At 37.4% G+C, this 22747-nt stretch overlaps 1 protein-coding gene across 1 annotated transcript; it reads left to right on the top strand.

Moving 5' to 3' along the window:
• Window positions 1-643: 643 nt before the first annotated feature.
• On the top strand, window positions 644-22094 carry PIP5K1B (phosphatidylinositol-4-phosphate 5-kinase, type I, beta; the record flags this gene model as incomplete). The annotated part of the gene is made up of 7 exons (XM_009576093.1): window positions 644-772; window positions 4699-4851; window positions 6613-6912; window positions 18747-18958; window positions 21230-21313; window positions 21414-21462; window positions 22010-22094. Coding segments are annotated over 7 exons (1012 nt in total), but the record flags the coding sequence as incomplete, so codon positions are not given.
• Between the last annotated feature and the right edge of the window lie 653 nt (window positions 22095-22747).

The raw sequence follows: 22747 nt of genomic DNA, 5'->3' as shown, positions 1-22747 counted from the left end.
TCTGGACTGTACTAGCAAGAAAGAAAGAGATACCATAACTGCAGTTAGCCTGCAGAAGAGACTAATGCTGAGGATGCCGTTTCATAGATCAGGCTGAGCCAATCAATGTTTGCTGGCACCAAAAAACCGTATGTAGTCCTGATTCCTTCCCACTGCTCTGGCCGCCCACTGCTCTGGCCGCATGGTTCTGCCTTCTGTGTTGTGCTGTGCTTAGTATCCTTAGTCTGACTCCCCTGCAAGCTAGTGTGAAGTTGTTTTGCTGCGTTGACTTCCAAACTTTTTGCAAGAGCTTACATGAGGTGGGGTGACCCTTCCTGCATCAGTAAGCTATTAGACTGGCTTGCCTTGGAGGGGTATCAGAAGTTGTAATACTAGTTTAAACGCGATCTTTACGCAAATGGATATGGGTGGTGAAAATAGTCATTTCCTTTAAGGCAGGAGAAAGGAAATTTGTTGGTAGTATTCTGGCTCTCATAGACATTTCTATTACACTGATTAATGGTGATAAGGAGGTTTATCTGCATTTATGACTCTTGTCTCAGAAGGCCAATGGTTGAGTTAAGCAGCTTTACAGTAAAACCAGCTGCAAGAAGGAAGTAGCTAAAAATTGCTCGGTAATAATTGGGTTTGGTTTATTTTTGTTTTTGTTTTCAGTGAAGGGAGCAATCTCACCCCTGCTCATCATTATCCTGACTTCAGATTTAAGACGTATGCACCTCTTGCCTTCCGCTATTTCAGAGAACTTTTTGGTATCAAGCCTGATGATTACTTGGTAAGAGCTTGCAGTTTTCTTTTGAGTTACAAATGGTTATAACATGTACTAGTTTCATAGTGACAAAAGAGGATGCTTTAGTGGTGCCGAAATGGGCAGTAAATTTTGTATGTGCAGTGGTTTATAATCAGTGAATATTTTTAGTGTTTTACGAAAATTTTAATTCTTCATCTATGAGACGATTCCTATAAAAGCCTGCCTTAATTGACTAGACTAACTTGAGTATTACTGCTCATTCAGGTCATTGTTTCTAGAGAAGTTATAATCAGTGTGACTTCTACCAATTCAGTTCTCGTAAAGTGCTCTTGTGTTATTTGCGTTATTTATTCACTTCATTAAAGAAGTGTTTGTCTGCAAATGTTCCCATCTAGCCTTGAGAAAAGTGGGTGGCAGGCTAAAAAAGAAGCATGTTAGAGCATCTCCTTTGTTCTCTATTTTATAGTTTGAAGACTTATTCCTTCTCAGTATTCAACTGTTTACATGAGAAAAGTGTGATGCATTTGCTGCCATCATAAAAGCAGGCTTTACTTGGTATAACCACTTTGTGCACTGCCAGGGATGAGGATCTACTATTTTACTTCTCCTGTAGTTCTGCTTTTGGAAGGATATTGTGAAAGCAGAGCTGGATTGTTTTCTAGATGTTTCTTTAAAATCAAAAGAATTTGAAAGAGCTTGAATGAATAAAAAAAGAAAAATTGATTAAATGGTGCTGAAACATTACTTAACGTACTACTTCACTGTCTTCTGCGGTGTTCAAATGTCTTACAAGGGTTTTTTTCCCATCTTAGACAACGAGCCTAAAAACAAAACTTAGCTGGTTTTGCTTTTATTTAACTTGAATGTGAGTGTCTGGTTTTAATTCTTTAGTACTATGTATGGATTTTGTATTACTAGCCTTTGTGACAATACCTATATATAAAAACAGATCATTCCTCTGAATTATAGTTGTTAGCAGCCGGGAAGTGCAGTTGGGTTGGGGTTTTATAAAGGTGTCATTATGTAATATGTTGTTTGTCTATCTCCTTTTATGGACCTGGCAAAGATCAAGTATTCAGGCTGTGTTGCCAGCTGCTAAAAAGACTACTTTCTAGAGTAAAACTATTGTCACCTGCAACTTCTATTCCATCTAAGGAAGCATTTGCAGTAGCATAAATTAAAGATTCTAGAAAGACTGCTTGCTGTTAGTAGGAGATTTGTGGCACTCAGTTTAGCTACAAAATGTCTAATCCCTGAGGGAAATTCCCAGTAAAGGCAACTTGTTGCAGATTCTTTTTCTTCTTGGCATAGCAAAAGACACTAGTGATATGTTTCCACAGAAAAGGGGCAACTAGAAAAGCTAGTTTTGAAATTAAATGCACCTTCTTTTCTTGAAAATGCAAAAGCAGATTTCCTTCAACAAACACGTGTTTTTGTGAAATATAGTTGGAATTTCAGTGTGTGGTGTTGTAACTGATGCATGCCTCTGTTAGGATTATACTTGCTCTGCAAGCATGTTAGAATCCATTTCTGTTATTTCTGATTCTAAATGGGCATCACTTTGCAGTCAGAGCAGGTTGCAGTCCCTTGCGGTCCAGAGGCAGATGTGATCAGAGGGGTACTATGATCATAGAACAAAAATATTTTTAGTTTGGGACCCTTTTCCCAATTGGTTATGACCAAAACATCTGGAGATTGCTCCCAATAGCATGTGTCAGGGTTCTGGCTGAACAGTCCCTCTTGTTTCTATTTTGTGGATCTGTCATGTAGTGATCGTAATTCCAATTCCTATCTAAAACACTTTACTGTAACAATATGCCAACCGATTGTCCAACTGCAGCTGAAGGGGGAGGGAAGTAAAGTATAAAGAGGAGAAATTGCAGCAAGGTTATGTGAGTTTACACTGTTAATTTGCAATGACAAAGCCCGAAGATTTACAGTTTCACCTTTTCCAAGGAGGTTGAACGGTAATGCACTGTAAAAGTCAGACTGGATAACGAGGGTAAATACATTTGAACAGCTGGTAGAATTAAATTGTCACTGGAAACCTCATGGAGTACTGGCATTTTGCAGGGAAACTTCTTGATCATAAAGTACTTAATTGTCAGGGATTTTCTTACTTTTCAGTTTTGATTTGGCTTTCATAAGTGTCCAGTCAAAATTAGCTGGGCTCTTTGTATAGCAGCACTTGGTGGGTAGACTTTTATTTTACAGGAATGAACTCAACTGTAAAATGACCAACACACGGTGTATGTTAATAACTTGTGCTTATGCCATACTGTTTTATTAAGCTTTAATATTTAGGATAATTGGTTTCAAGTGCTTACAACAATGACAATTACTCATGAAGCTTTATATATTTTGGCAAGAAAAACACGGGGGTTGCAATACAACTGCTCTGAAGGTCTGTAGCGTTACAGACCAGTATTGCTGTTCTATTTGTAGACAATCGCAACTATAGGATTAATAAGAAAGGTCTCTCATATTAATTGGAAGTGATTGAACTGGAGAAGCAGGGGGAGAAACAGGAAACATTTTTATAGCATGCAAAAGTCTCTTAAAAATTACAAGCATGGGAAAAGCCTCAGCTGGAGCCAGGATAAGAAAATGCATTAAGGCAGTGGTTTGAGTCCATAGGAAGCATGCTTCTTTTGTTCAAGTGCTCACAAAAGAACGTATTTATTAGATTTCCTTGTATCACTTTTCTTTGCTATCACTGCCTGCTGAAATCAATGGCAAGACTCCAGTTGAATTTAATAAAAGCTGTTTTCAACAAACAAAACTGTTTTTTCTTGTGGAATTGCTCAACTCATCTCAGGCAGTGACCCAATAAACCAGATATTTGTTACTGAAACAGTTACTCCTTTTATTCTGAGAAGACCAGAAGACATACTACGCTGCTAAGAATAATTCCCTGGTGCTTACAATACTCACAATTCATGTCCTGTGTAATTTTGTTTCTTTCAAAGACTGAAGCCTTAAAATATTGGACTGTACAGTAAATCTCCAAGTCTGTGAAATCGATGATATATAACACAGGAAAAGAGTGTGTGAATGGAAGTTTAATGGTATTATATTTTAAACAAGCTCTCGAGTTTAATATAAACAGATTTTTCTATGTTTTTGAGCTTAATGTCTCCTCTCCATTTAGTTTGAATGAAGCATGAAGTGAATTAATGGAGATGTAATAAACATACATTAGCCTCTGTGTGAGATCTAGTTCAACTACTAAGGAATACTCCTTGGTGTCTTTTTCCTCCTTAATGTGATCATAATTATTACTGTCTCCCTGTGGAAGAGAAAGCCTTTCTAAGCATCCAAAATAATGGTCCTCCAAACCCCAATTTTTCCTCCTTACTGGTATTTAGTTTTTCTGTTTCAAGCAGTTTTCAATCAGAAAACTACATTAGCAGCTATACTGAGATTATTATTCTAGTGGTTTCAATCCCAATTTCACAGAAGAGGACTTGCCTATTTGTCTACAGTGAGAAACGTCTACTCCCAGTGTGTTTGTCTAATGTCTTCCTGTACCTGTTTCATAAACGGCTGTGAGAAGTGAACAGTTGCAGTGAAAATGTCATCTTAAGGCTCCTGACTCAGGAATTTGCAATGCTGACGGTGTGGGGATGGACTCTCTCCACCTGAACCACTCGCTTCACTCCAGGGAAAGTTCAGCTGGTGCAGTGGGACGTGAAGAGGGACCGTACGCTCAGCTGCCATGGTTGTGCAGTGTGTCCTGGGCAGAGTGGAGTGTAACAACTGCCCTGCCAAATCTCAGCCAAATTACTGTGACCCAGCTTGCTGTACAGTAGTGGAGTTGCTGCAGTTGAAGCCCAAAGAAGCAGCTCTGTGATTCTCCTGTGCCTGTTTGAACCTGCAGTTCTTTGTATTAAACTTGTGTTTAAGTAATGCATGCATTGGCAGTGAAAAATAATTTTTGTCTCTTCCAGTACTCAATCTGCAGTGAGCCTTTAATTGAATTATCCAACCCAGGTGCCAGTGGGTCCCTGTTTTTTGTAACTAGTGATGACGAGTTCATCATCAAAACAGTTCAACACAAAGAGGCTGAATTTCTTCAGAAGCTCTTGCCGGGTTATTATATGGTAAGTAGTTGAAGACTGTATTTTACCTGTATTTTTCCCGTTTCATGTCACACTTCTGAAGATTCGGTTTTATTTGTTGTCTTTTAATCTTGCATTGGCTTTATCCGTATTTTTCATAATAGTTTTGATAGTTTTTACCTGTCTTTCAACTTTGTACCCCGCACATCCATCAGAAAGAATAGATATAAATCAAGAATATATTTTAAGATAATAATTGCTGTTCTTTTAGCATTCAAGATGAAGCTGAATGTCGTCTTCTGATTTGATACCAAACTTTGCTTCTAATAAGCTAGTAACAAAAAAAGGTTTCTAAATTTCTAATTCAACTTTTTTTCTCCATTTTGTGTTTGTCTACCCTCTGCATTTCACTCAGAGTGGACAAATGAACTAGACTGGTCAGTTTCACTTTTGTTTCTGGACTACTTCTAATTTCCATTTCTCATGCATTAAAACAATGATGTAAAAAATATGTTTATCCATATAATTTGTTCAAAACTTGATTTTTAAATGGAGTTTTTTGAGGGTTAATGCTAAGTTGATTGTATTGTTTTATGTGTGTCAGTCATCAGAAAGGGAAACCATTGATCCAAAGTAAGTAGAACTTAATTCTCCTGTTGTTTTTTTTAAACAAAAGCCACTCATACATATGAACAGAGATTCTTCTGGGTGGTATGCAGGACTTCAGAGTGTTAGACCTGTGACTGACTTTCTTTTCTTTCTTTGCTTTCTTAAGTAAGGGTAACTTGAGAAGTTACCCTCTCACTTGTACTAAAAATGAGGAATATTGTCATTATTACACTACAGTAACATAGATTCACTGTTTGTTTTAAAAAAAATATGCACTGACAGCATCAAGAAGAGCAATGGTGGCAGGTACTTTTTTTGTTATTGTTTCTAATCATGATAATAAGCTCAGCATAAGTTTGAGTTATTACAAGTAAATATAAGGCCACTCTGCTTTGTTTCTGGGAACTTATTCTCACTGCTACCATTTGCAAGGGGTTCCAAAGTGTAAAACCTTAATCACTGTGACTATTTCCTGCGAAAGTACTTTCTTCCCATAGTTGTATGTTGTGACTTAGTAATCACGTAAGACTTGAAGTAGTTTTTCCCCTGTCTTGCTTTTTCATGCCAAAAACTGAGAGTAGCTGTATTCAGCAGAAGGATTTTCACTCTCACCTCTCTTATGCTCTCCTAGCTAATTTTTTAGCCTCTTGTGGAATTTGGATTATTTCACACTTTTCTGTTCTGGTGGTCAGACATGGTTCTGTTATGACCTCACACTCCTGTGGAGACAACTTGGTCATTTGGCACTAACCCTCAATGTGAAAAGTCTCATGGAGACAGGGGTTCTGTTTTCAGAAGCCAAGTCAAGGTAATGAGAACTACATTTGACCTAAACTCCTTCCAGCAGCTGGAATGCAAAGGTTGTTCAGGTCAGAATAAATAAACTAAATCTTCAGGATTCTTTTAGGTTTGGCCTAGTCTTTCATGGGATGTGAGAAAGAGAAACCTGGCAGAAATACAGTTACTGCTCTGCTCTTGGCCTATATAAGTTCCTGGCAAAAAGGCAGTGTTTATGCTAGCTTTCTGAAATACAGACCCACAAAGAAAATCAACTGGTCAAAGAAACTATACTGAATGAGAAAACATGCACAGTTTTCTAGATGTTTGTTAATGTCCTTTGGTATTAAAAAAACTTTATTAAGCATGGAAGTTTACTGAAAATAGACATATTTAACAATCTCTCTTTTGTTTTAGAATCTGAACCAGAACCCAAGGACTCTTCTACCCAAATTTTATGGGCTGTACTGTGTTCAGTCAGGAGGCATTAATATTAGAATTGTTGTAATGAACAATGTTTTGCCACGAGCTTTGAAAATGCATTTCACATATGACTTGAAAGGTTCCACATACAAACGGAGAGCATCAAGAAAAGAGAGGGAAAAGTCCAACCCTACATTCAAAGACTTGGATTTCTTGCAAGACATGCATGAAGGGTTGTATTTTGACTCTGAAACACACAGTGCACTAATGAAAACACTACAGCGGGATTGTCGAGTGAGTAAAAATTATTGACTATTTAAACTTCTGTGTTCACATCTGTTCTAGATTTACCTCAGCAAAACAGAGAGCAGGACATTGCTCTGTATGTTGTTCAACCTCCATTCCTTTTCCGTGCAGTTTAATTAGAAAAAACTATGGATGTCAAAGCACTGATGAAGCCTGTATTTTAGTTAAGCTGTTGGGATCTGAGATCGTAGAATCATAGAATGGAGTATCCTGAGTTGGAAGGGATCCACGAGAGTCATCGAGTCCAACTCCTGACTCCATATAGGGCAATCTAAAAGTTAAACCATATATCTAAGAGTGTTGTCCAAATACCTCTTGAACATCAACAGGCTTGGGACCATGACCACTTCCCTGGGGAACTTGTGCCAGTGCTTGACCATCCTCTCACTGAAGAACTTTTTCTTAATATCCAACCTGAACTTCCTCAATGCAGCTTTAAGCCATTCCCTCGCATCCTATCACTAGGCACCAGATATCAGCTCCACCCTTTCTGCCCCCCTTAGGAGGAAGTTGTAGACAGCAATGAGGTCACCCCTCAGTCTCCTCTTCTCTAAGCTGAACAAACTTAATATCCTCATCTACTTCTCCCAAGTCATGCCCTCTAGTTCTTTCACCATCTTTGTTTCCCTCCTTTTGACACACTCTAATATTTTTATATCCTTCTTATACTGTGGAGCCCAAAACTGCAAACAGTATTTAAGGTGAGGCCGCACCAATACTGAGTATAGTGGGACAATCACTTCTTTCAACCAGTTGGCTAAACTGTGCTTAACACTCCCCAGGATACGGTTGGCCATTTTGGCCACTAGGGCACATTGCTGTCTCATTGAGCTTACATCCAGCACAACCCCCAGATCCCTTTCTGCAGGGCTGTCCCCCTCTTTGTCTGTACATCCAGGATTACACTGATCCATCTGTGGAAATACAGATTAATACAGGAAAGTAGTCCAGTAGAGTTGTTTTTTAATTCTTGTTCTTGCTTTCTGTTAATTTGGAGATTTTAATGATTTTTTTTTTTTTTTTAATGAGGCACAATAAATAGCCCTGTGGTACCGTTGTTACATATGATAAACTGTGTGTAGAGCTGCAAGCTCAGTACTGCTTCGGTAAGTCTGCCTCCCTGTAAGTTAACAAGAGCTAGGAGGCTGATTGGGGGAGGCGTGCCTAGTGGCAGCAGTCTTGTTTCTGGAGCAAAGTAATTTCTTCGTCAGCTGAAAGGTAGTGCTTAATGTCCACAAAACATTTTCAAGGTAGGAGAAGGCTGTCTTCCATTGTCCTTTGAGAGGACCTTGGTGAATGGAACCAGTGCCTCTTGTGGACAGGGAGAATTATTGTAAACGGAATTTTTTCTATAGCAAAGGTAAGAAAATATAAAGTAGGAGAAAGGGGAGTTATACAGGTCTCTGAGTTTCACAAGATCCACAGGAGTTGTACAAAAAAAAAGATTGGTTTTGTCTGAGGGGAATCCTGAGAGTTTCATAATACAACAGCAGAATGGGTAGACTAAACTCATCACATAGAAGAGCATCCTGAACATCAGAGTTTGTTGTTCGCTGCCACCTGTGGTGCAAGATGGAAAGCATTGTTTTTGCACATGAATAGTGCTTTTTGTTTAATTATCACAGAAGTCTGCAATGCCTTGTGCTTGGTTTGTAAAGCTGGGTGACCTAATGTTCAGCTGCATATTCAGTGTGAGACGTTTATCTAGCACCACACATTGTTCTTTCTGTAGCCTCTTGCAGTGAGCGTTTCCTGAGCTCCTGCCACATGTGATAATGCAGAATGCATCAGTATGTCACATCTGGGGATCTGGATGCCCTTTGGTGCATCCCCCCACTTGTCGAAGGTTACTTACCCAGTCAAAGCCTGGGGGGATCTATTGTATAGAAAATAATAAACAGAATCTAAAAGAGGGGACTGGACTGAAAAGTAAAATCAAGAATCAGTCATTTGATTGTTACATATAAAGGGGATTCTTGCTGTTTATTTGAAAGCACAGGTAAATTCTTGCTACGTGTTATTTGAACTAAAAAGCTGAACTAAACATCAGCTTTTTCATTGTGTAATCTTAGATTAACAACTCTAAAGTTGGTCTAGAGTTCTTAAGAGCCCAGCTAAATCTTAATATTATTAAAAGAAAAGAAGAAAATAATTTTTAAATAATCAGTGTGTATACATAAATACATATATATATGCTATAGTATAGTATGTGTCTGTGTGTGTCTCTGTATATATATATAACTGAATGTTATATGTAAATAAAAAAATAGACTGGCATTTTTTTTCTATTCAGGCAAGTCTTACTTTCTGTTGTAAAACAAAGGGAGCAGACACAGTTATCTTTCACATAGCTGAATTTGCTTAACAAATGAGAATGGATCTGACTACCTGCCTTGTACTACTGCCTTTAGGAAGAACAGAAATGCTCCATCCATTTCGGGAAAAAGACATCCGTTTTGCCACTGCTTTTTTCTGCCCATATGGTATTTGGATGGCAACTTAGCATGAATGATAAGTGACCTAGATTTTTAGGGCTTCAAAACTTGTCATCCCTTTTTCCTTTTACTCAAAGTGAGAAAGTTAGTGTAGGCACTGCAATTAAAAATTAATTAAATGAAGGAAATTTTTGATGATGCCAGTATTTCAGGACTAAGAAATTCTCTTCAGTTTTGCTTATATTTGGATTATATTTTCATTGTTCATATTTGCAATCAGAATCAGTAAGCAATGGGTTTTTTCCTGCTTCTTTAATATAAACATCCCCAGCTGGTAGTCGTCTAAGTGCAGAGGCCTGGCAGAATTTGCTGGTGACGATATAAAAGGCGGTGGGGACCTGCTGTGATCTGTGTCTGCTGTCACTGTATCACCCGGCCCATTCAGCAAGGGGCCCACGTTTTCCTTGGTCAGCCTTTTACTGCTAATATAGCAGTAGAAGCTCTCCTTTGTGCCCTTGACATCCCTTGCAAGTCTCAACTCTACCTGAGCTTTGGCTTCCTTGACAATAATTGCCACCCCTACATGCCTGGGCAATGTTTCTCAATTCCTCCTTTGTAGCCTGTCTGTCTTTCCCCATCCCGTATGCTGCCTTTTCACATTTAAGCTCTGCTGTGGCTTCCTTGCTTAGCTGAGCTGGCGTCCTGGTACCTCTCCTCAGCTGACACAGAACATCTCGTCGCTGACACAGAGCTCCCTCCCCAGGGAAAGGTCGTAGCAGGTATGGCAGTGGTGGACCACTGCCAGAGCATCAGTTCTTGTCTGTCACACCTTCCTGCAGCTCTGATGAGGACATGCATGATCTACCCGGCTAGAGGATGGAGCTCAGTGGCTTGTGGTGATCTGTCGTAGGTTTTGTTAGCCACTCCAGATTGTCTGCTTTGGGGCAGGTACAGATGGATAGTGTTCTTCAGCTCCTGCCATCCCCTGCTTGTTATGTTCACGCTCAAGGTGACAGGGTCTGAAAGCTCTGCTCACAGACTATTTTGCACTCCTTGCACCTTAGCTAAACCAAGGAGTGTAACATTACAGTGCTCCTAAAGATGTAATATTCCTGAGTTTATTGTACATACAATGCACACAGCTGAAAATTTGACCTAGCTTTCAAATTCCAGACTATTTTTGAGATTTATTATAGCTATCCTATCCTTGCCAGCAGGCACTCTCATAGTTACTGGGTTGGGTGGCGAGGGGCAGGGGGAAGACAAGGGACACACTACAGGCAAACAGTACTAAAAATAAATAATTTCACTTGCCTGAATAGCTTTCCTAAAAATCTTTGCTTTGAAGCCTTATTCACTTCAGAGCGCTTTAATTTGTAGAGCCAATGTGTCTGTATTTTGTATAATGGTAAATACTGAGTATTGGAAGGTAGTTTCAATAGCTGTGATTTATTTTTAGTAATTTTGCTGTTAGCTACTATGATCATTGTATAAAATTATGAATTATTAAAGAATAGAGCAGATTCTCCAATTTCCAAATAAAATTAGTCTTATATATATTAACAGAAACTGTTCTGCTCATGAATGAGACCAAGAATTAAAAGCTTTGTGGCACATAAGCAAGTACATAAGTAAAAACAAAGTCAGTAAAGACATTAAAGACAGTTTAAAGTCCGTTTGCAGATTTTTTTTTTTTTTCTTAAAGGGGCAGAAAATTAAACTTCACGTCCAACTTAGCTGCTGTTGTGTTTCATTATAAACACCTAATCCTGCAGAAATTGTTTCTGTGTGGAGGAATACTTATGTGGGGCAAAGGATAAGCTATGGCACTTAGGTACAAGTAATATTAGCACAACTCTGTATGAGAAAGGCTAGAAGTGAATTAATGGTAGTATTTTATTTTTCATAATTGATATGGAATCGAAGTAAAGCCAGGCATCCATTATTACTTACTTGATCTTTACTGGAGCTCTTAAGCAATTTAATAAATACAAATTACCTCTGTTCTGGGCAGAAAGCACAGGGAAGACACCTCTTCTCTGGTACAAGGAATTCACAGTCCAAACACACAAGTAATGAAGTTTGTCTTCTGATCATCCCATGTTAAAAAAGAAGATAGAGTTTTATAGAGATACATGTCAAAAACTACTGTAGGAAAGGTACACCAGCACATCTCATCAGAATATGGTCCAGTGGTTTGATATGAAAACAATCTTAATATTTTCCCTGTAATCCCTTCAAGAACTGGTAACTCTTATTAAAAGAAAAAAAAAAGGAAGTCCCTTTTAATACAATAGAGATACTATTCTACAAACTTTCTTAAAGCATGTTAATGTAACTTAAACAAGAAACATGAATTTTGGGAGAACAGATAATCACAGGAGTCTATTTGTAAATCCTTGCTTCACGCACTCGCGCAGACACAGTCTGTTCTTGAATGTCAACGAGTCATATGCAGGAATTTGGGGTATTCTATTAAAAATAGCCTGGTTGTGTTTTTCCCTTTCCATCTGCTGCTGAATCCAAGAGAAAAGAAAATTGAAAAGGGCTAAAAGGGTGAGTGCATGTAAATGCAGTTAGCTCTATTAACTGGGCAAATGGAAAAAGATTTTCCAAGTATTGTTCTTTTTGCTCTTTACTTTGCTGTTAATGTCTACTTAGTAAGATGTTTACCTGCATGCACTCAGGTAACCTCTTTTTGTCAGTCAGTGGTCAATTCCCAGTATTTCTCCCTCCTCTTGCATAACAGTTTTTCATGTATATAAATATCGGAGATGAAAAATCTATCTATGCAAATCAAGCAGTATTTATTTATACTAAAATTTGGGATAAAATTCCCCAGCAAAATTACAAAGACATGATATTCTAAAAATTGAAGTTAAGATTTATTCCCCACCTATTTAAAAAAGTGGGGGAAAAGTGAGCCAGAGTTTATAAGAGCACTAGTGATCTTCATTTGTTACTCAAGGATGTCTTTTTTCTTAATGAAGCATATTCAAGAGCTGGCCTATAAACTCAAAACTAGTTCTTCTCAGTTAACTTGGTGAGCTTAGGGATCCTGTGACACCAGTCACATTTAAAACTACATTAACAAATGTTGTTTTACACAAACAGACAAGGCAATTCACTGTAAAACTAGAGAATTTTGTCTTGCAGTAAGTAATTAGATTTTCTGTGTCAAAAGGAAGAGTATTTTTGGAGCTATCAATTGAAGTGCTAATGACCTACAAGTACGCAAAGTATGCATGTTTTGTGATTTCTTGCTGGGGATATCTCTTCCAAATTCATGAGGGTGGAAAAATAAGTTTCTGCTTCTGTCTGTAAACACAGCTATTACTAAGAAGTGAGATTCAAATCATCTTTACTGTTTCCTTCTTCACCTCTTTCCTTAAGGCATGTCTTGCTGCAGATGAGGAAACCAAAACCTTTCCTGACGGATGAAGATTGACTCGGTGGTGTTCCCTCTGTGGCAGAAAACTTTATTTTTATAGGGTATTTTTGCATTAGAAAATTGAGAGAATTATTAGATGCCTCATAGGAGTATTGTCAGGATTATTTAGCTAGTATCTCCACACTATCTGGAGGATTAAAGTTTGTGAACACCATTTTTTGTCTGGTGGCCAGAGTAGGAGTGCAAGTCGTGGGTTTTTTTTCTTTCTTGTTGCTTAAAGTTTTTCAAGAGATGAAGGACAAAATGCATTGCTGCTTATAAGTAGAATTAGAAACCGAACAACAGAATTCAGCTTTTTGTATTATGGGATTTCCTTTCTGGTCATTTAAAATGGAATAAACAGGCTCAATTTCCAAAGTTGCACTTTACCAGAATCATTTTGATTTGGTTTGGTGCAATATTGTTACAGTTTGTTTTGTTTTTTTCCTTTTTCAGACATTCAGTAGCAATGGTTGGAAATTATCCTGTTGCTGGAAAAGCACAAGGCATAGTTCATTAGGGGTGCTCTGTGCATTTATAAAAATGGCATGCAAGCGTTGAGGAATGTTTTAAACAAAAGTATGTGGTTACCCATTTTTCATTTGTAAATTAACATTAGAACAATTAATATATTGGTACCTGTATTGCAAAATATTTGTTACAGAAGCAATTAATCCAATTGTGGTCATGCGTTTTTTAAGAACAACAAAATAATTTCAAGATGTTTTTGCTAGTGAAAATAGAGTGGCTTTTTAGAGTCTGCATTTTTCCTTTATTATGTTAGCAAAGAACGCTATGGACTTTCCTAAGGAAATCAGATTTTAACAGTGGCATTAATGGCCTGACTAACAAAGAAGCCTGTAAAGACAAGGAAATTCAAAGCTGAAGACAAGGAGAGTCATATCTTCTAAGTTTCAGGTCTGGGTATCGTTTTCATCACTGCTGGTTTAGCCAGTTCCTGCAAAAGTCTCAAGCTTTATGGCATGAACGCGTATCTGTTTTGTGCTGAAGCAACTGTGACAGAGAGCTTGTATGATCAAATTTATTCACTGGATTTTTCAAAACCCTTAGTAGTGGGGAGTTTTGATTGGTTTTCTTATCTTTTTTCTACCTCAAAGGGTCTACGCAGATTATTCTTTAACCCAAATAATTTCAGTGACCCATTCTACAGCATGTCCTTACAAACAGTAGTGTTGGCGCAACTTGAAGGAGTATTGCACTGCAGCATAAGGCAGAAATAATAGATGGCATGGCATGGCATGGCATGGCATGGCATGGCATGGAGGTGGAGAATGTGCTAATCTTAGATGAAGGGCCTTTTTGTCAGAAGTGGTAGTTTGAGGAAAATGGACATGGAATGATACTGCAGATCTCTTGTATCTTTGTATGTTATCACTCCTGTAGTATCAATTGAAATTCCAAATTTCTCTTTACTTCTATTTTGAAAATCAGAAACCAGATTGTAATTTTTAGGAGTGTTAGTTAACAATATGTTTCAAGAATTCTGTTGAAATGGGAAGTGACTCCACATACACTTTGGGGAGGTTGGTGATTTATTTTCTTGGGATAGATTGTTTCTAAACCAGACCCATCAATAGGCATTTGACGTTTGCACACTTGTTTGTAAGAAATGTTATTTTGCGAGATAGTCCTTTATTTTGTGGGATTTTTATATATCTCCTTATGTTGGAGAGTGATTACTGATTCAGTGTAAAATCAATGTTCTTTCTCTTATGTTAGTTCCTATGTCCCTTTTTCAAAATGCTTGTAGGAGAGGAAACGCTTGCTTGCATGATTATCCTTTTAGTTCTTGCATTTCATAAGCTTGTGAATTTTTTTTTTTTTTTGAGTAGCATTTTCCTTGATTCTTTTATGAAAATGACTTGCGGTCTTGAGTTGTTTTGCGTGGTTAGCAACCTGAATGCAGATTTCTCTGTCAGACAGCACACAGCTTGGGCTGGCTGCATCTAAAATAAAAATTAAATTCCAAGGCAGAAATACTTGCTTTACTCTATTAGTCACTGGCTGAGATAGTTGAGTGTAACCATGTCTAAGATGATTCACGGAGTGCTCTAACATCTGATTAGCTCATAGAAAAGAAAATCTGATTCAGGGAGTTATTTTTCCATGTTCCGAAACAACGTATTGTGTGATGCCTTTTCACTGTTTTTTTTATGTGGTATGAAAGCAAAATAGCGCTTAAGGCTAGAAGGGGATGAGCGACGCTTGCCATCTGGAAGTTGTCAGAGAAGCTAAAGCCAGCCTTGAAGTACTTAGTGACCAAGTAACAACATCATCTTGACAGAATCTGTGTAGCTAGTGAAATAACACATACATAAATGCAAACGAGATGAACAATTTAATATTGAGTTAATGAACTGCATGTTTACGTCATTATCAAATACAACACTTAATCATGCTGTGTACTAACAAATAAGAATATTTTTGGTGAAATCTCCCAGTGCCATTTTGCTAGGAAGGTGCATTTAAGAGTGGTTACATGAGTAGAGGTTGAATTTCTCTCACTTTACCTACACAAGGGTTGTTTGTATTTCTGGGAGTTAATGTCAATTTCTAGTGATATCACATGGATGACATCAGGTGTTTCACAGGGCTTTCTCATTTTGCTATGACTATAGCCCTTTTAATACTTGATTTGTTTGAGTGTGTTTTCATTAGATTAGGATCTCATTTTGGTACCTTTGTAGCAAAAACTTTCTTCTCAAAAGCAGTTCCATCTAAAATCATCAAAGCTACTTGCAAGCAACCCTCGACCCAGGAGAAGGCCTTTTTGTGTTCTCATAGGATGCTGCATATTCAGAAATAGCTTGATGTACTGCATTCTGTAACTTTTCCTTGGTGAACCAGATTAATTTGTACAACTGTGTGTGCAGAATGCCACTTACACATTTAAAAATCATCGTGATTTGATATTTTAAATATTAATGATGATACATATGTGAGAACCGCTCAGATATATTCAGTTGGAAATCCTACTGACTAAAGTAAAATTTCTGTCTTAATGCAGACTTAATGCAGAATAGTTTGACACGAAGTAAGTTTTTGTGGAATGCTGATGTTCGAGATTCTTCCTTGTTATTCTGGTTAATTAGTTCATATCAGAATTTTCCTTAGAAACAAACAGGGGAGTAAAACATGCTTAGATCTGGTCAAAAGATGTGTGTTTGCATTAGGAGTGGCTGGTTTGGTTATCAAATTTCTAAGGGGAGGTAGTCAGAACTGTATATAAAACTAGTAGGCAGACCGAGGGGCAGATCATATTATGATATCCTGAAGACACTTTGTAGACTGGACAACCCTGCCTCTGAGTAGGACCATGAATAGCATGTCCGGGGGACAAGGGCTAGAGTTCATATGCTATGTGCTGTTTGTAAAAATATGTAGTGCAGTTAATCCGTTGGATGTGCAGGTGTTTCAATTTCATAATGAACTGGAATAACAAAATAGCTACTTGTTTTTATGATGTTTTTCAGTAATCCTAGAACAAAGTCATAAATAGGCAAAGAGATTTTTAGTCCATTGTATAATACAAGTAGTATGGGTTTAAGTGACAGTGGTGAATTGATGCAGTGAGAAAGATTAATTTTATCACATAAGAGGTCCCTGTGGAAGAAGCAGCAGCACATTGTACCACAGCCTTCCATGAGGCTACATCCCATCCTGAATGTAGGTTATGTAATTAGTGCAGTTAAATCATAATGTGTCTAATGTAATCTAATTCAAAAGACGGTAGAGAATAGGTTGAAGGCAGAGCTGTCAGCAGTTATAACTGTAAAATAAAAGTGGCAGTGCTTTTTCCAAGCCTGACTAGCTGCTGTAATCTGGCTTTGCATAAACAGTGCTGCTGAATGTACTACTAAGGCAAGTATTTTTATAGAGGATGAATTGTTGGGGTTTTTTTTCAGCCTACCCAGAATCTACTTGCAGTATTTGGTGGCAAACATCCACTGATTACATATTTCTAATTAATACATTATATAGTAATTTCTTTTTGAGAAAGTCTGAGTAAAGAGTAGCAATAAGCAAGCAGTAAAGAAAATTCTAGAACTTATTTGGCACCAAGTGTCTGTGCCTTTCTACCTGTTAGCTTTTTTTTGCAATTCATTTTGCAATTCATTGCTGTTTTTGCAATTCATGATCGTAAAACAGGGAGTTATTAGCCACCAACATTCCCACACAATGCGCAATAAAATTTCATTATCTTGTTGTATGGTAATTTAGAATATGCTTTTTTGTCATGTCCTGAAACCCTGTGTGAGTTCTGTCATCAGAGAATGCTGTGGTGTACTGAGGGCCATACGTTAGCAGCCTTTTTCTTGTTCCATTTGAACTAACCCACCTCTGAGCAAAATCAAACCTACCATGTCTCCTAAACTCCTCCTTTATGCCTGGAAATCAGAATGAGGCTGTGCCTTTCTACACTTAGATTACAGCGTGTTATGCTTTGTTTCTTCACTTTAAATGCTTACAACAGTACTAAAATTAAGACACCATGTTCCTCATGGAAGATAAATGCCAGAGATTGAAAAGAATTCAGCTGTATTGTACATTTGGCTTCTACTTAATAAAATGAGTGCATAAGAAATACAGATGGAGTGGAACAGAGCTTTCTTACCTCTTTGCTTATATACTTGGACATTGGAGTGAAAATTATCTCTGGGGATATGTTAAGTAGTAGACTCCCTTTTCCTCCTCAGACAATTTCGCAGACCACTAGACCTTTCCTGATGATTGCCAACAAATCTCATTTTGGATTTGCAAAATGTGTCTTAGAGTTCACAAGCCATCTCAAGTGTTTTGTGTGAAAATATTTATACTTTGATAGTCTTCATCAAAATGACATACCTGGAGTTACTGGTCTTTATTTGTCATCTCTGCTCACATTTTGTTCTTGTTCAAGATGTACTGTTGCCTCTTGATTCTGTGCCAAAAATTACACCATTATCTTAGGGCATTGTGTGCCAAAACGTATTGTGAATCATTGCTGAGCTGCATGAGGTAAAGGAGAGGTAAGCATACCCTTCCTGCTTGCCACCGGTTTTTCTCCCTCCACTTAGCACTGCTGTTATCTAAGATATGTAACACAGTTGCTGTCTGCTAATAGTTTGGTTATATTACTAGATGTGATCACAGCTTGTTTTAGTTCATGTTTGCATATTGACTTGAACTGTATTTTCTTTTAATGGCAGTATGCCAGACTTCATAATGATGTTACTGACTAGAAACTTATGACAGTACATGTGCATGAAAGAAGAAAGGGAACTCGCCTGCTGACAGAGACAAAAATGGTTGGTAGAGCTAGAAGAGAAGGCTGGTTGGTTAAGTCACGCTTCAGAAATAAAACTGCCTTTGCAGTTTAGGTAGGCCCTACTTAGCCTAATAAAGAGAGATGCGTAATTTTTGTACTCAAATCCCATCAGCTGTTAATGAGAGGGTGGTAGCAGATGCTTTTTTTGACATTTGAAAGTTCTCCAAGGATGCTTTCTCAGTTATAAACAGGAGGTGGAGGGGAAGTAGAGATTAGTCTAGGCAAAAATGCTCAGTAAAGTCTGGAACATGCATTAGAGGTGGCTTAAAAATGTCTGTAGTTCATAAGTAAATGGTGGAACTGTTAACTGATTATTTGCTATAAATAAAAAAGATGCTGACTGGACATGTCTTCCTTGGCCACAAAATAACATCAGATTACATTTCAGCTATGCATCTTTCTTTCCCACTTTTAACAAAAGCATTGAGCTAATTAGATAACTAGCATTTTGACTTATGTGGCGTAGTAAAATATTTTTTTTTAATTATAATTTCACACATTTTCCTAATAAGAGAAACTTGTGCTTTGAAGGCCTGTTTTTACTTAGGTTTTCAAAATGCTGCTACGTAATTCATATTGTAAGTAGTCTTTTTTTGTTTCAGTACAGCCATTTCTTCTTTGTTGATAGGTTCTAGAAAGTTTTAAGATCATGGATTACAGTCTGCTACTGGGAATCCACATACTGAACAGTAACATGAAGGAAAAAGAGGGAGAGAGTTCCCAGAGCGCATCGGATGCGAAACGTCCTGGAGGGCAAAAAGTTCTCTATTCCACAGCCATGGAGTCTATACAGGGCCCTGGGAAGTCAGGGGACTCGATCACCACAGAGACAACAAACACGTAAGTGCCATAACCTGCTCTTAAGGTTACTGTTAAAACTTGCACATTCTGTTTCTTCAGTCTGTGCCACTTGGTATTAAGAGGCAAAACATTCAAGTGTACACTGCGTTTCAGGAATTGAAAGATTAAGCCTTTTTTTTTTTCTTCCCTAAAAAGCTGTACCATCAGGATTTGCTGCAGAGCAGGAAATTAGAACATTGATTAGTAGATTGATCATCTTTAAATACATGATAGCAAATTTGTTTAGTTCAGAGTATGTATGCACAAAAGATGTTATGAGACAGCTATTACAAGAGTCCCAGGTATAATCTAATTTTAACTGGAAGCAGCCTGATAAGCCATAAGAAAAACTATTTATTAACATTGAAATGGATATTCCTACAGTGTTTATTTTCATTTCAAAGTAGTATACTCAATACGTAAAACTGTATCATCAATCACTGAAGTGCAGTTATAGCCATGTATGATGTTTCCTGAGATTAAGAACTTTCCTTTTATTTTTCTATCTAGCAAAAACTGCAGTAGAAATTTAAGTATATAGATGATAGTTATTCTATAGTTTCCTTTGAAATACATTCAGTATTAGTGAGAGCATTATGTTCACCATTCTCATTCTATATAATCAGTCATTCATTATAATGTGGTTTAATTTCAAACTAAGAATTTACTCTTCTCCTGGTTCTCAAGTGAGCTGTCTAGGTAAATACAACTAATGATGTAGAAACATGTGCTTACACATACAGCAAACAAATGATATTTAGCATTTATAGAGAGTTTCCAGATGTTCAGAGCTCTAGAATAGAAATTAGAGCTGAATTTCACTCAGTTTTTTCAGCATTACTCACATTCACACACTCTTGTATGGTGGCAGAGGTGTTGCACCGGCAGTTTTGGGAGATGTTGTTTTTTGGTTTCATTTTGAGTTTGTTTTTTTAACTAAAAGCCGAAGCTGATTATATAGGTCATCCAAGAAAGTCCCTGTGGTTATTATGTATGGAAACCCACCCTGGGTTCCCAATATCACTTGAGCTAACGTAGTGCTGCCCAGATCCTGAGCAGTGTAGTACTGCTGCAGAAAGCCTACTGCAGCAGTTGAGTCTTTCCTTGGCCCCTTGCACTATCTCCTTTCTCATATTGACATAACTGGTAGCGTGGCAAACCTAACTGAGGTGGATGAAAATAAGCCTAGATATTACAAAAAAGACCCATAGGTCAGTCTTCTGCTGTGGTTCATTGTAAGGCCGTAGAAGCATGAAGATGAGAATGGATACCCAGCAGCAATAACTTGTCCTGGATTGAATTTACAGTCATAGCTTCCAGGAAAATCTAACAGAATATAGTTTTGTAAAACACTTAACACTTCTGAATGTCTGACCAGTTAATTGAGCTGGAGTTCATGGTAAACGGGGTTTTACAGTAATTTAAACTCCACTTGTTGTTACATGGTTTCCTTTGTACCTAGAATAATAAAAAACCTTCCCCCACCAAAAAACCCCACAAGGCTGAGTAGATGGTAGTCGTGTTTTGTCAGGGGAAGGGACTACTGTGCTTTAGTGGCAGAATGGGGAATGTACTCTCAACTATGTCTTCGGTAGCTGTTTCAGGTGTCTACTACTTGTTTCTCAAACTGTTAAAAAAGATTTGGCGGTATTGCATGTGTTGCATCTTCAATCTGTTTTTCTTCTGGTTTTGTACTGGGTCCATCAATGTCAACAGAAGCTGAAAAACTGAAAATTGGATTTCAGTTTCTGGTTCTAAAAACAATGGACCCTTTTTTCTAGGTGGTGGAGTAGGAAGAGAGGTTCTTAGGATGAGCACCTTGTTCTTTAAGGTCCTGGCTGAGTAAATGCTCTGAACCAAATGGAGATCCAGGCAGTCAGGCTCTCTACAGTTTTCTTACATGTGATCAATAAAGTGAGAAAATTCTCCTTTATCTAGGCAAAATTATTTATTTTCCTTAGTAATAAACTGATGTGTACTTTTTTCCAATTTTCAGAGCATCTAAATATTTCCAATTCTATCTAAAAGTTATCCTAAAATACTCTTTGTTTATAATGGATATTTACCACTGGATCCCAGATACTTTAGGCTTGCTATTTAAAATCAGTTGTATGCTAAGTGACTCACATTTGACTGACTTTGCACTGTGGCATCGAGCTTTAGTGTTGTAACTGTTTCTTTGGGTTTGCAAGTGGTTACAGCTCACCTGCTAACTGATGATCAGAAATGTCTTAAAAGATAATCTAACTATGTTTTTGTTGTTTCTCTCAGAATGGGAGGTATTCCAGCTAAAAGCCATAAAGGAGAAAAGCTGCTTCTGTTTATGGGTATTATTGATATTCTCCAGTCTTATAGGTAAGTTGAATTTCAAGTTTTTATTGAATAAGCTGTTCTGAAATTACTTACAAATGTGGAAATTTTGTAAAGCGTTCCTGATTTTGTTTTATGTGCTTAGGTTAATGAAGAAGCTGGAACATTCTTGGAAAGCTCTTGTTTATGATGGGGTAAGTAGATTTTTTTTTTTTTTTTTTTCCCCAAACTGCTGGTATTTTAACTAATGGAACTTTGACTTATGTTGACCAGGAGAGAGCTAGCTCTGGTATATTTGTAGTCTACCATCACCACGTGGTTTGGGCTGTTGCTGAAATCTTTTAGGTCCATTTCCCAATACTTGCTCTGATTTTATTTGTTGACCTTTCAAAAAGCAATTAAAATGATCAGCTTGTCCTTATAATTTACACAAGACAATGGCCACTTAGCAGGATATTGATGAATCTGTAACTGAAAAATGTACATAATGTGAAAAAAAGCATTTCAAATGCTAGGAAGATTTTGCAGAATATAATTCATAACTCATAATTTCATAAATTAAATACTTAAAGAAAAGTTCCTGAAGAATTAACCTTTAAAAAGGAAAAACTTGTTAGGATTCACTTGTTTTGAGTATGCCTAAAATGTATGATATAGTTTACCTGAGGTTTCCAGCTTCTTTCTTGCCAATTTACTTGTGATTTACTCATGGAAAATAAGAGAGCTTTTTCAATCTTGTAGGACACTGTTTCAGTTCACCGACCAAGTTTTTATGCAGACAGATTTTTAAAGTTTATGAGTACAAGAGTTTTCAAGAAAGTTCAAGGTAAGAAAATTGTGACTTTTACTCGTTTAGATATTTTTGTAATCATTACTTTATAACGCTCCTTTCTTGGCAATAAAAGCATCCTTTCTTCAACATCATGTAGCACTTACATTGCCAGAAGTTTAGTTTCTTCACTGGAGCTAATGGGATTGTACTCTAATAGTAAAATTACAGAGAATTATTTGCTATGAATTTTTTGTCACATCAGGGACATCTGAAGGTAAAACAGGTTCCCTTATATTAGCATTGATATAAAGATAAATTTCATGAGCTAATGATGTGTCCAATCCTGCATCTCTCATTCATAGGAATAGACCCATTAATTTTAATTTATTTAATTTGCAAAAGTAAAAATTGTTTACATACCACCTCCAGCATGTTTGAAAAGATAGACATTCTTCCCTTTGATACGGATTTCTTCTGTGCTTATCAATGAAAAAAATCAGAAGTTGGATATTAATAAAGTCTTTTGTCTTTGTCACTATCACCTGTTTCTAGTTTTCCTCTCCATTTCTCCTTCCTTAATCTTTTAATTCATTTTCAAGGGTAAGATACGTATCACTATTAGCTACTTACAGGGTGTGGTGAGTTGATCCTGGCTGGACGCGAGGTGCCCACCAAGCTGCTCTATCACTCCCCCTTCTGAACTGAAC

Source organism: Fulmarus glacialis, unplaced genomic scaffold (assembly GCF_000690835.1).
Source record: "Fulmarus glacialis isolate BGI_N327 unplaced genomic scaffold, ASM69083v1 scaffold11554, whole genome shotgun sequence".
In the NCBI taxonomy this organism is placed as follows: Eukaryota; Metazoa; Chordata; class Aves; order Procellariiformes; family Procellariidae; genus Fulmarus; species Fulmarus glacialis.
The sequence above is the reverse complement of the archived record's forward strand: the minus strand, read 5'-3'. Positions and strand labels throughout refer to the sequence as shown.